The sequence below is a fragment of the Lasioglossum baleicum genome, chromosome 11 (genome assembly GCF_051020765.1).
Source record: "Lasioglossum baleicum chromosome 11, iyLasBale1, whole genome shotgun sequence".
NCBI classification, from domain to species: domain Eukaryota; kingdom Metazoa; phylum Arthropoda; class Insecta; order Hymenoptera; family Halictidae; genus Lasioglossum; species Lasioglossum baleicum.
Window position 1 is genome coordinate 142501 of NC_134939.1, and position 13821 is coordinate 156321.

At 44.2% G+C, this 13821-nt stretch overlaps 1 protein-coding gene across 1 annotated transcript; it reads left to right on the forward strand.

The window, feature by feature from the left end:
• The first annotated feature begins 433 nt into the window (after positions 1 to 433).
• Positions 434 to 12257, forward strand: LOC143213638 (uncharacterized). Its single transcript, XM_076433690.1, has 7 exons — positions 434 to 441; positions 485 to 732; positions 1122 to 2600; positions 2780 to 2815; positions 2936 to 3115; positions 3164 to 3807; positions 12249 to 12257. The coding sequence occupies exons 1-7, from the start codon at positions 434 to 436 to the stop codon at positions 12255 to 12257; spliced, it is 2604 nt and encodes an 867-aa protein (XP_076289805.1).
• The last annotated feature ends 1564 nt before the right edge of the window (positions 12258 to 13821 follow it).

The window sequence follows — 13821 nt, forward strand, 5'->3', positions numbered from 1 at the left end:
TACTAAATGAAAAATTATAATGTTCATTTATCATCCATTGATCCATTTGTTATCCCTTTAACAACCGGCTGCGATATAATAATTAATTTTTTAATGTAATTAATTTAACCATTTTGTATTTTGATGTATTTATTATTTATTTTCAAATAAATGCTTGTGTATATACGTATATAGCGTATAACGTTCAATTTAGTTTCTATCTCTTGCATTCGATGTAAACAATTTTTATCTTGCACAGAAATGCGCAGTCATCCGCTAGAAAAACTAATATAGAAAATAAAATTATAAAAGTATATCATTCAATAAGGTTTATTATTTCGTTTTCTCTCCTTGCATGTCAAATAAGTAAAATAAGTAAATAAGTAAAAATTTACTTTACCGGCATCTGCCACACTAGTGTGACCTGTCCTGCATAACGACATTCGCCACATTAATGCGACCGTGCTGCCCTCTTACAATCTCGGACCTACTTAAAATTTTGCAGAAATCAGGACCGACGGGCCGAGGGGAAGATTGTGTCGGGTTTGCGCCGAGGGAACGTTACGAGCCCTCACGGTCATAAGAGCCCTCCCCAGATTATAGCCATCGTGTGCGTTTTGCCCATTCAAGCGACGTTCGGCCCGTCTACCAGACCCCGCCACGCCGGGCTCGATCTGTGCGCGAGGATCGCTTGGCTATCTGGGGAGATGCCATCTCTGAGCGGCGAGAATTCCGTTGAATGTCACGACGTTAGTAACTGTAACGACGCGACGATTCGATATCTGTTATTATGTTTATCGATTTCGTTATTCATATTTGTAATATGCGATTTCTTTGTCATTCCGGTTCGACGTACGAAAACGAAAAGACGTGTTTGATCTCAGGCGGAGATTCAGACGGGATAATTTAATTAGTTGTATTTGTTATAATTCAAATTTCGTATTAAAACATTTCGAGTTTACGAACGTATTATTCAATTTTCGATTTAAATCCTACATTTTTGGGGGCTCGTCCTAAAGCCAGTGCGTGAAAGCAGTGTTCGCGCGTGCAACGACAGTTCAGTGTGCCTAAATTGTGATCGGAATATTACGGGAGTACATCCGCAATGTCTTCTCGGGATCTAAACGCGCTTACGGTCGCAGAGCTAAAAGAAATTCTGCGAAATGAGAGTCTACAGACGTCCGGAACGAAGTCAGAGCTGATAGCACGATTAATTGAACACGATCCATCATGTCAATGGGCCTACCGCGGTCAGACGGACACGGTCAACGAAAATGCGGGCGGAGACGTGTACGAGAGTCATACTTCGGGGAATACGGCGAGGAATGACGATGCAGTGGACGTTCGGCGCGAGATAATCCTTTTAAACAGAGAAAGAGAAATAGCAGAGAGGGAGCTAGAATTGACGAGACGCGAACTTGCGTTAATACAAGAAACACGACGTTCAAGCGGAGCAGAACATGCGAATCCGAGAGAAGAAAACACACACGGACGAGTTGGTGTGAAAACTGTCGCCGAGCTACTCGCGTACTTCGATGGGAAGTCGGAAGACTATCCAACGTGGGTGAAACAAATAAAGGTGTTACGAAGGACGTACAAATTGAATGATAACGAGACGAAAGTGTTGATAGGAATGCGCGTACGGGGAAAAGCGAGAGATTGGGTTCACTCCCGTTCTGAATACATTGAACTTCTCGCCGACGATTTACTCTCGAAGTTAGAACAGATGTTCTACCACAGGCCGAGCAACCTTGTGCTTCGCGACCGATTACGGGAACGAGTGTGGAAAAAGAACGAGTCTTTCGAGGACTATTTCCACGATAAAATTATAAAGGCGAACCGTATACCGATAGACGACGAAGTTGAGCTTGTCGACCACATCATCGAGGGCATTCCGGACAGGTCTCTGAGGTCACAAGCGAAAATGCATTGTTTCAAGACTCCAGAAGCATTGCTGGTGGCTTTTGAACAGTTGATGCTTCCGTCAACGAGCTTCGCGGGAAATTCGTTAATCGACGAGCGGAGGAGACTACCAACAACCCAACAGGATAGGGAAGCGTTCCGGAAAGACAAATCGAGGAGATGCTTCAACTGCAACACTGAAGGTCATCTCAGTGCAGACTGTCCGGCGAAGTCTCGCGGTCCCAAATGTTTTCGGTGCGGCCAACATGGACACCTTGCGCCGAACTGCTCAAAGCGAGATACTGGCCCCGAAAAAACGGTGAAATTGGTAACACGATTTCCTTCTACTCAATCGTGTAAGGCGGTAAGATTGAACAATGTTGAACTGATGTCGATAATAGATACCGCGAGTGATCTAACGCTCATGAGCGCGTCTTGTCTTGTAAAAATAGGAGCACCGTGTTTACAGATTAGCGGAACGACTTTTGCGGGCGTTGGATCAAACGGACATAAGACGTTAGGCAAATTTAGAACCAGCGTTGTTATCGATGAACACGCATATGAAATTGAATTTCACGTAGTTTCCGATATTTTACTAAAACACGATTTACTTTTAGGCGCAGACTTCTTAAATAAAGTTAAGTTAGTCAGAAACGGACGAGAGATAACGATAGAGAAAATTCGCGAAGACCCTGTCACTGATAAATGGTGTGATGAAAGTATACCGGAAGTTTTTCGGATCGTATGCGAGCGAGAGGAAGTAGATGTAACACATATAGACGATATTGCGATTCGACAACGAGTCAAGAATTTTATTGTCGAGTACGCGCCTAAAAAAATTAAGGAGGTGAACGTAGAAATGAGTATTGTTCTGAAAGACGAGGAACCCGTGTTTCAGAGACCACGACGTTTAGCACCAGCAGAAAAGAGTGCGGTAGACGCACAAATAAGCGATTGGTTACGGGATGGCATTATTCAGCCGTCTCTCTCTCTGAATACGCGAGTCCCATCGTTCTCGTAAAGAAAAAAGACGGCTCTATGCGTTTGTGCGTAGATTATAGAAAATTAAACCAGAAAATAGTAAGGGACCGTTACCCTTTACCTCTCGTGGAAGACCAGCTGGACGCGTTACAGGGCGCTAAACTGTTCAGTACCCTTGACTTAAGAAATGGATTTTTCCATGTGCCGGTACATAAGGATAGCCGTAAGTTCACATCGTTTGTTGTACCCAATGGTCAGTATGAATTTTTACGCGTTCCTTTCGGTTTATCTAACTCTCCAGCTGTCTTCGTGAGATTCATTAATATGGTTTTCAGAGATCTTTTGCAACAAAAAGTTATTTTGGCCTATATGGATGACATCATCGTACCATCGAGTGACTTAGAAAGCGGAATACAAAAACTGGAACAAGTTTTAGCAGTAGCTAGCGATCACGGTCTGGAAATAAATTGGAAAAAATGTTCATGGCTACGCAGTAAAGTCGAATTTTTGGGACACATTGTAGAGAATGGCTCTGTTCGGCCGTCTGAGGGTAAAACAGCGGCCGTAGCAAAATTTCCAGTACCGAAGAATGCCAAACAAGTTCAAAGCTTTTTGGGTCTGACCGGATACTTTCGAAAATTTATAGAAGGTTATTCAACAATCGCTAGACCATTGAAGAACCTGTTACGAGCAGGCGTTACGTTCGAGCTCGATGGTACGGCGATAGGTGCATTCGATCTCTTGAAAACAAAATTAATGGAGAAACCAGTGTTAAACATTTACAAAGTAGATGCGGAGACCGAATTACACACGGACGCATCGTCATTCGGTTTCGGAGCAGTTTTGATGCAACGCAGCGACGACGATAACAAATTTCACCCGATATATTTTGCTAGCGGTAAAACGACACCAGCCGAAGCTAGATACGCGAGTTACGAGCTGGAAGTCTTGGCGATTATACGATCACTACGAAAATTCCGAATATATTTGTTAGGAATTAAATTTAAAATAATTACAGATTGTAAAGCATTCACACTCACGATGAGCAAACGAGATTGAGAGGCCTTCACCCAGACAACCAGGGCTGCACCGGGCAGCAATGTCGCGTTTTGGATCCCTGCTGCCGCGAGGTTGCACGGAAAACGGTGGGGGATTTTGCCTCACCGTAAGAGGGCAACACAGTCGCGCCAATGTTTCGAATGCCGTACGCAGCGCCGTACAGGCACGTACAGGCCTTGTACTAGGGGGCAGGGGGTCTCCCGCCCCGGTAAGGTGATACAGAGCTGGTCGCGCTGATGTGGATCTTCCACATTAAGATGTCGGTAAAGTAAATGTCTATTGTACAAATGTGTAGCAGCAGTAGCAGCAGCAGCAGTCTTTCATTTTACTGACAAAATTAATATTTTTATTTAAATTACATACTACATACTATCAGGTCGTTCGGAAAGTAATTTCGTTTATCGTGTAGGGATGGCAATGCTTCCGTTTGTCATTACTAGACTGCGGATCTTTATGCAAAATAAAAAATGTCAGCGTCGATTAAAGGAAATAGAAACTAAATTGAATTGAATGTTATTTCTTCAGCAAAGGAGAAAACGAAATGACTTTCCGAACACGCTAATACATTAACATATTACAATAGGAGAGCTGCATAAAGTCTAAATAAAATCAATCTTATCATTATCATACAAAGAAACATTTACCAGTTACTTTTAAGGTTCGGTAGGTGTAGAGTGTTGAAACGTCTTCGTGCAAAAAAAATGTGTCGTAGAAGGGAAAGGAAACTTAATTTATAATTTTCGGCTCGAGCGCGTTTCCAGCTACCCGAGTGCATCGGGCTGCCAAGGGGTTTCGAGCTGCCCGGGAGTGTCTCGATCTCGTCGGGCGGGTTCGGAAAGAATCGGACAAGATCGGGCGAGCGAGTTTTCGCGCTACTCGAGATTCAATTCTGCGTTCGCACGAACTTGTCCGCTTCTGTCTGAGGTCTGAACGCGCTCGACGAAGTCGAGCCACTCTCGGGCCACCGGGCCACCCGATGGTGTGTCACGGATAGACTGCGGATCTTTATGCAAAATAAAAATTTACTATATCGATTGCAAGAAATAGAAATCAAATTGAATTGAATTGTTTCTTCAGCAAAGGAGAAAACGAAATGACTTTCCGAACGAGCCAATACATTATAACATATTACAAGGGGAGCTGCATAAAGTCTAAATAAAATCAATCTCATCACTTTCATACAAAGAAACATTGACCAGTTACTTTTAAGGTTCGGTAGGTGTAGAGTGTTGAAATTTATAATTTTCGGCTCGAGCGCGTTTCAAGCTACCCGAGTGCATCGGGCTGCCAAGGGGTTTCGAGCTGCCCGGAAGTGTCTCGATCTCGTCGGGCGGGTTCGGAAAGAATCGGACAAGTTCGGGCGAGCGAGTTTTCGCGCTACTCGAGATTCAATACTGCGTTCGCACGAACTTGTCCGCTTCTGTCTGACGTCTGAACGCGCTCGACAAAGTCGAGAAACTCTCGGGCCACCGGGCCACCCGATGGTGTGTCACGGATGGACTGCGGATCTTTCTGCAAAATAAAAATTTACTATATCGATTGCAAGAAATAGAAATCAAATTGAATTGAATTGTTTCTTCAGCAAAGGAGAAAACGAAATGACTTTCCGAACGAGCAAATACATTATAACATATTACAAGGAGAGCTGCATAAAGTCTAAATAAAATCAATCTCATCACTTTCATACAAAGAAACATTGACCAGTTACTTTTAAGGTTCGGTAGGTGTAGAGTGTTGAAATTTATAATTTTCGGCTCGAGCGCGTTTCAAGCTACCCGAGTGCATCGGGCTGCCAAGGGGTTTCGAGCTGCCCGGGAGTGTCTCGATCTCGTCGGGCGGGTTCGGAAAAAATCGGACAAGTTCGGGCGAGCGAGTTTTCGCGCTACTCGAGATTCAATTCTGCGTTCGCACGAACTTGTCCGCTTCTGTCTGACGTCTGAACGCGCTCGACGAAGTCGAGCCACTCTCGGGCCACCGGGCCACCCGATGGTGTGTCACGGATGGACTGTGGATCTTTCTGCAAAATAAAAATTTACTATATCGATTGCAAGAAATAGAAATCAAATTGAATTTAATTGTTTCTTCAGCAAAGGAGAAAACAAAATGACTTTCCGAACGAGCCAATACATTATAACATATTACAAGGAGAGCTGCATAAAGTCTAAATAAAATCAATCTCATCACTTTCATACAAAGAAACAATGACCAGTTACTTTTAAGGTTCGGTAGGTGTAGAGTGTTGAAATTTATAATTTTCGGCTCGAGCGCGTTTCAAGCTACCCGAGTGCATCGGGCTGCCAAGGGGTTTCGAGCTGCCCGGAAGTGTCTCGATCTCGTCGGGCGGGTTCGGAAAGAATCGGACAAGTTCGGGCGAGCGAGTTTTCGCGCTACTCGAGATTCAATTCTGCGTTCGCACGAACTTGTCCGCTTCTGTCTGACGTCTGAACGCGCTCGACGAAGTCGAGCCACTCTCGGGCCACCGGGCCACCCGATGGTGTGTCACGGATAGACTGCGGATCTTTATGCAAAATAAAAAATGTCAGCGTCGATTACAGGAAATAGAAACTAAATTGAATGTCATCTCTTCCCTTAATGATTTTAATAGAGGAGAAATCGTATACAGGGTGTTTACCTACAGGTGGGAGAAAATTTAAGGGGTGGTTCTCGACGATAATATAAGACGAAAATGAAGAATAAAAAAATTGCGATTTCGGCTTCGTTATTTAGTTATTAACAATTAAAAATCCGCCTAAAATGCTGCAACACTTCTAACAAAAGTATATGTTGCGTACGTCAGACAGGCGCGCGACAGTCTCGTATCAAGTGACAAACGCATGCATACCTTGGTTCTCATTTGGGGCCCCAGCGAGGTGAAAATGTTTAAAAAATCGGTGGACGACGTTGAACCTACCTACTCGTTAAAATCCACAAGGGCATTTTTAATATCCGCCCTATGGAATTATCGAGTAGAAGGGGTCAATGCCCTTTCACTTTTAAATTCTTCTCACACATATCCACAAATCCTTATCCTGCACTATAATTGTTCATAACACCGTACCTAATATACTGTAATAAACGCTCTAGCACTATTTACAATATCATACACACGCACTACGAGTTTACAGAGTCATGCGATTTCTGCGAACGGAAATCTTCGACGCGTGCGAGAAGAATCGTCCGTACAAGCTAGTATCCGTATGCACACTGATTGAAGACAGCTAATGTGGTCAATGCACACGCATGAGATATTTCACGGTCACAGACAGAATGAGAAAGAATCACGAAATTCGTGAAAACAGGATAGACAATGTATTGGTATAGCAACGCGCGATGTTTGGGCGGTAGTTTGCTGTAGATCTTCATTTGTTTTATCGATCTGGCATCGACCTCATCAGCTGTCTTGAATCAGTGTGCATACAGATGCTAGCTTGTACGGACGATTCTTCCCTCACGCGTCGAAGATTTCCATTCGCAGAGATCACACGACCTCAAGATGTCCGTTCCGTCTGTGAGCGAGTCTCGCGACGTAAATCAAGTTCAATAAAGAGCAGTGTTTCAACATTAAAGGATTACCAGTTCTTCACATTCTCCTCCTTCCCCTCAGTAAACTTGTACTCTCTGTAAACTCGTAGTGCGTGTGTATGATATTGTAAATAGTGCTAGAGCGTTTATTACAGTATATTAGGTACGGTGTTATGAACAATTATAGTGCAGGATAAGGATTTGTGGATATGTGTGAGAAGAATTTAAAAGTGAAAGGGCATTGACCCCTTCTACTCGATAATTCCATAGGGCGGATATTAAAAATGCCCTTGTGGATTTTAACGAGTAGGTAGGTTCAATGTCGTCCATCGATTTTTTAAACATTTTCACCTCGCTGGGGCCCCAAATGAGAACCAAGGTATGCATGCGTTTGTCACTTGATACGAGACTGTCGCGCGCCTGTCTGACGTACGCAACATATACTTTTGTTAGAAGTGTTGCAGCATTTTAGGCGGATTTTTAATTGTTAATAACTAAATAACGAAGCCGAAATCGCAATTTTTTTATTCTTCATTTTCGTCTTGTATTATCGTCGAGAACCACCCCTTAAATTTTCTCCCACCTGTAGGTAAACACCCTGTATTGACATCTTCAATTTAAAAAATTTTCCAACAACTGTCAATTTCATCTACTCAAGTTTGCTATAAATGCATAAAGATCCGCAGTCTATCCGTGACATATCAAGCGACCCGAGAGTGGCTCGACTTCGTCGAGTGATTTCAAAATTACAGTCAAAACGTGTTGGTCGAGGAAGTGTCGACTTCCAGCTCCATAGTAATGACCTGTCATAAATCTCTCTATAGAGAACAGCCCCGGGAACGGCACTGAAAGAAATCGAGCCTACCGGGTTGGGTCTGCCTGGGTCTGCCTAGCCCGACCCTAGCCGCGCGCCCGTAGTCTCAATGTGTTGACTTCGATGGCGCACGCTGCGTAGTATGTGTGACCGCTGTAATAAGTATTTCAATACAGCCGAAAATGCGTGTGAAACGAGTCCTGCCTCCTCCACTCTGATCCAATCGTCCGCGCATTCGCACCTAGACACTTCATCGTAATCCTGCCTGGGAACCTTCTTCTCAGGTTTACACCAAGTACAATGTCACCAGTTCGAATCCATGCGTGTTGGCGTCTTGCCGCCATCCCCTACAATTGAGTAGTATGTAGTGGGCGGTAACGGTATCGTATCCTAACCCACTGCTGTTCCGCTATCGCTCGTACTTTCGGGGCAGTGTATTGGATCACTCGTTGGACATAGACAAATCTAAAATGTTTTCTCACTACGTGAATGAAATATATAATTTCAGGACAGACGCTGTCGATCCTTACGTCAGAAAATGTCTGTTCCAGGGTTGTTACCTTTCACTTAAAAAGGCATCGTTGGTCAAGACTGGTTGCTAATATTATTCTCGAGGTGTAAATGGGGTTATTTAGTCGTATACAGCGTCCTTTGCCAGCTCCTTGTGACGCCAATTTTTATATCTCCATTTCTTTTCAAGGGCTCATTTTACATTCTCCAAGGAATATAAACATATTTTTTTCAAAATTTAAATCACTCTGACGGCTCATCGAAAAAGACGTAAAAAAAGAATTAGCTTAAATTTTTTGACTCCATACAGTTGATGGTCGAGGTTAAAAAAATAATTTTGCAATAACCCAATCCTTTCCTAATAAAACCACCAAAAAAAAAGTGTAGCTCAATCGGATTTCAACGAAAATATGATTTCATTTGTTTCGTTGACAAAAAATTCGATTTTTTATAAAATCCTGAGGTGGTAGACAAATTCTGAGACCAGATTTGAAATAAGCGTGCAAGAATCTACGGGAAATGATGTACAGCATGTTGCAAAAAAGTTTTATTGAAATTGTGCAGGTTTAACGAATTTTGTCAAGGTTAAAAAACGTTCGTACCATCATTTCCCTACTTTTCCCATATTCTGCAAAGTTTGAGCTTTAATTTTTAAAAAAATTCATCGTTCTAGCTCTTTTCTATCGAAAGTTAATCTTGCGACCCTTGCAGCGACCCAATAGCTGCACGGGTCGCTGCAAGGACCACCCGACCACCCCCTGGATCGCGACGGAATGGCCAAAAAAGGTCTGTCACAGCTCTGACCGACCAGTCCTGAACGGCTAGAGGACTCATCAGTAAGGCGGGCCCTGCCCGCGACGCTGCGATATCGGAAGGCGGTTTAAGACTGTATATATAGAGATCGGTGACGGATCAGGTAGCAGCGAGAAAGGTCTTTCTTTGACTATCTGTCCATCTTGTGGCAAATGTAGGAAATTAGCTGCCACAAAAGAGAGCGAGTTATTATTGTCCGCTTCTGTCCGAACGCGCCCGACGAGGTCGACCACGTTCGGGCCACCCGCCCACATGTGTTACGGATAGACAGCGGGTCTTTATGCAAAATAAAAAACGTCAGAGTTATTTACTGTAACTGTTGCCGGTCAAATCTGGAGTCGGTGAAATGTCGGTGAAAACCGTGTGCGCCGTCCGGCGCAATGTTCGTCGAAATGTCATAACATCTCCAAAAATTCAAGTCTTTTAGTCTCGAATCTAATGTCGTTAATGCTTCGTACAGAGCTGAACATTTCGCTTTGAAACTTTAATTCACTGTGTGAAATTAGGGACTTAATCCCGGTAAAATATTTATACATACCGGACAATACCGGTAACGCTACTATGCCAAGCGGCTGAAATAACACCGAAACCGTTAATATACTTTTTCGAGCAAAAGCTCCTGAAAAACTAAGTTTGGGCTTTTGTTGTGCCATGGCCGAACTGCAATGTGCCACCAGCCGTACCCTTAAGAGTTAATAGCCGTAATAACCATAAAGACATTAAAGACCAAATCGGTCTAACCAGATTCCTTGGGGTTACCGTGCGCTCGCTACCCCCGCAATATAAAAGATTCTGTAGACTTTTTCAAATACAGTGATATCCAATATTAATACAGTATAACGTTTCATGCCCCTCAAGGTATATTCATTTAGTGTAGAAATTGATCGAACCTGTGCGCCGAGAAAAATAATTACCATTCTTTCAAATAGTGCGATCGCGAAAATACCTCCTTTATTAATACAGTATGATTGTTTAAACATGTTTAAACAATGGTTTTGGAAACAGCGGGACAAACGATTTTTTCGAATCCATATTTATTAAGCTTAAGATTTTTAAAACTAAGAAAATGAAAAAACACTATCCGATTACTCGAAATGTCATCGAAAACGGTCAACACATAAAACAGATATACATAGTAGGCATTGAAAGATGTAAAGAAAAGAATCTTTGAATTTTTCTGCTCACGATTGATCTAAATCGGAGTTTCTTATAATTGTTTTAATTTTTAATTGTTTTCGAGTATCCATACTTCCATGCGAAATAGAACTACTGTTTCGGATTTTGTTCAAATTTGGATATGTTGCAGTCTTTAGTGAAATATGAGAAAACGTATCTCAAACAATTCCTTGAAGTCTTGAAAATTGTTGGTTTTACGGACGTGTAATATGAGGTGTCACAAGTTTTTCCTTAAACTATAACGGCCAAACTAACTGTTTACCCCGACACGAGCACTTCGTTTAAAATCAGGTATGAAGGGTTGGATCAGTCCGGTAGTGGAGAAAGTGTAAGTGGGTGAATTAAAACCACTGGTTTAAACAGGGAAGCCGGGTTTCTGCGACTTCAAGATCACTTTTAACAATAATTTTAAACACGCGGTACAAATAACTGACAATTGAGATGTCGTTTCGGAGGAACGACTCACGGTTCTCGTTTCGGAGGAACAGAGATCTCTCTCAGTCATCAATCTCGACTGTTGCGGATCAGGGTCCTCGCGTAATACGCGGGCATCCCCACCATACTCTCATACTGGGGAGCTCGTTAGAAATCGTTCAAATTGAACGCGAACGGTAAAGACAATAACACGGGACGAGACGGTAGCACAATGCTTTGAACGTATTTACAATCGCGTGTCAAACACTAACAAAACGATGAAAATTAGTTTTTGGTGCTCATATACAGGGTGCTCGACATAATAAAAAGAGACACCTAGCACATATTTTTAAATTTCTTATATTTAAAGGTGGAAAGTGTACACTCCGTTATGAATAAAACCACTAGAAACGGTCCTAATTCCGTCGAGTTTAGGCTTTTCTTAATCGGCAGAACGCCACGAATTGGCTCGTGTGACTTTCGTGAGGGCAGCACGGAAAATAAATAAGTTCAGCATTCGCTCCTTAGCGGTTTCATGCCGAGCTACCTGACTGGCCGGAGGATTGTCGGGCCGTGTTTATTGCACTACTATTGTGTTCAGGGCTCAGGCCTCAGGGCTCGACCCTCGGGCGTCGGTCGTGTTCATTGTAGCCTCGAGTTGGCCGAAAGTATTCATGGATTTATTCATTTTCGAGAAAATAGAATAAAAATAAAATCACTAACCAGTGTTGGGCAAAAATTCAATCGACGATTAACGACTAAATTTCTACTTCAATCGTTAATCGCGATTAACAATTAATATCCTCGTTTAGTCGTTAATTGTGGTTAACGAATAAATACCGATTGATCGTTATATTTGCGGATAAGATTAAATACTTATTAATCGTTAATTGCGGATAACGATTAAATTTCTACTTTAGTCGTTAATCGCAACTAACGATTATCAATCGTCAATCGGATGACCGATTAAATGCCCAACTCATCTGTCACCAACTCCTCAAATCACTCGCCGATGTCGAGCCGCTCTCGAGCCGCCCGATGTGTAACGGATAGACTTGGGATCTGTATGCATTTATAGCAAAATTGAGTAGTGTCACGGCGCTTATTTCCCTGCGAACAGAGGGATAACCGCCTTCGAGAAATTATGGCCTTGCGACCGGGCCACGCTCGGTCGCGCGACACGTGGTCCTCTCGAGACAAAAGATCTTCGCAGATTCGAACGGAACGACAAAATGATACACGGAATGAACGGGCGCCAGGTACGATACCGTACCACGCGAAATTCTCGAACGATTCGATCGGTTCTCAAAATGACGTCGAATCTGCGAACATCGTTTAGGCCGGTGACGGCCGCGAACAGGTCCAGGGAACCACGCGAGGAAAGGAACGGGGCATTCCCCGCGACGAGAACGTTTCTCACGGTAAATGAAGCTACTCGGTAGATCTCGGGCAAAATATAGTCGTTTATTAAAACGAGATGGTCATACAATCCGCCGGCCGCTGCCAGTGGTAGTCAATGGATTTGCCGGCGCGAACACGAAAGTGACGGCGGCTGTTCGGCCGATCGCGCGGAATAACTTCTATCGCGTCGAGCTCGGTCGTCACAGGACTTCGCGTGAATTTACAAGCCACGAGGGCACGAATTCGACCGAGCTCCGGTGACGTACGCGTTCCTAATTCGAGACTGGGCGAAACGTGCGAACGGTGAACGATACGAGACGAATACGGCGCGTTATCCTCCCGTGGAACGATCCGAGGGTACACCGAAGAATCACCGGGCGAATATCGTGGGTCCCGAATAGCTCGTGCACGAGGATTCGGCGACACACGATCCGCGGCCTCGCGAGCCTCTCAGGAGAGCGACTCCTGGTCAGCGGTAAACGCGGGGAAACACGCGGTACACCGCGGTACGAACTTTTCGCGAACTCAAATAACGTCCCCGAACCAACACGAACTGGTCACAAAAGATATCGAAATAAAGCCTGACCGGCACTTACCAATATCGCTGGGATGGCGGCTGTCGCAAAATTACTTTGTTATATCGCGGTCTAAAGGTTCGCACGTGTTAACCGTAAGTAGTCCTTCGACCCAGTGGCCCAGTTCGAGATGGTTCGGAACGCGGAAGCGAGTTTTCCCCCCACTCTCGTCTTCGGCGACGCTCGAGCCAATCACGTTGTTTCTGGGCGCAGGGACGACTCGATGACATGTCGGCCCGGGCCTTCGGTATTTTCTATTTTTCCGAAGCCCGGCCGATATAAGGCGGTAAGTCGGCATCCATGGATCCGAGCCGTTCCGGTGTAGCTCTCATGGCATTTTCCGGATGAGACGTCGACGAGGGTGGACTGCTGATCGTCCTTATGTTTAACAGCCTCGTCGCTTTCTCCGGGTTGACAGATCCGGGCTCGGTCCAATCCTCGCCGTCTTCCTCGCCAGCGGCGCCCTGTGATTGGTGTTCCGAGCGTCTTCGCTTGCGGCCTTCCGCCAATCGGCGGCCGGAGACAGGTATCGGGCTCCTTGCCGATTTCGGTGGTTTCTGAAAACTCTTGTCGCGCCCGGCGGCGCGACATTCAAATGCGATAATTCTATTCTCTGGGCGTTCGGATGTCCCAGGGAGAGCGTTCGTTATAGCCGTTTCGTTATTACACCGCTTT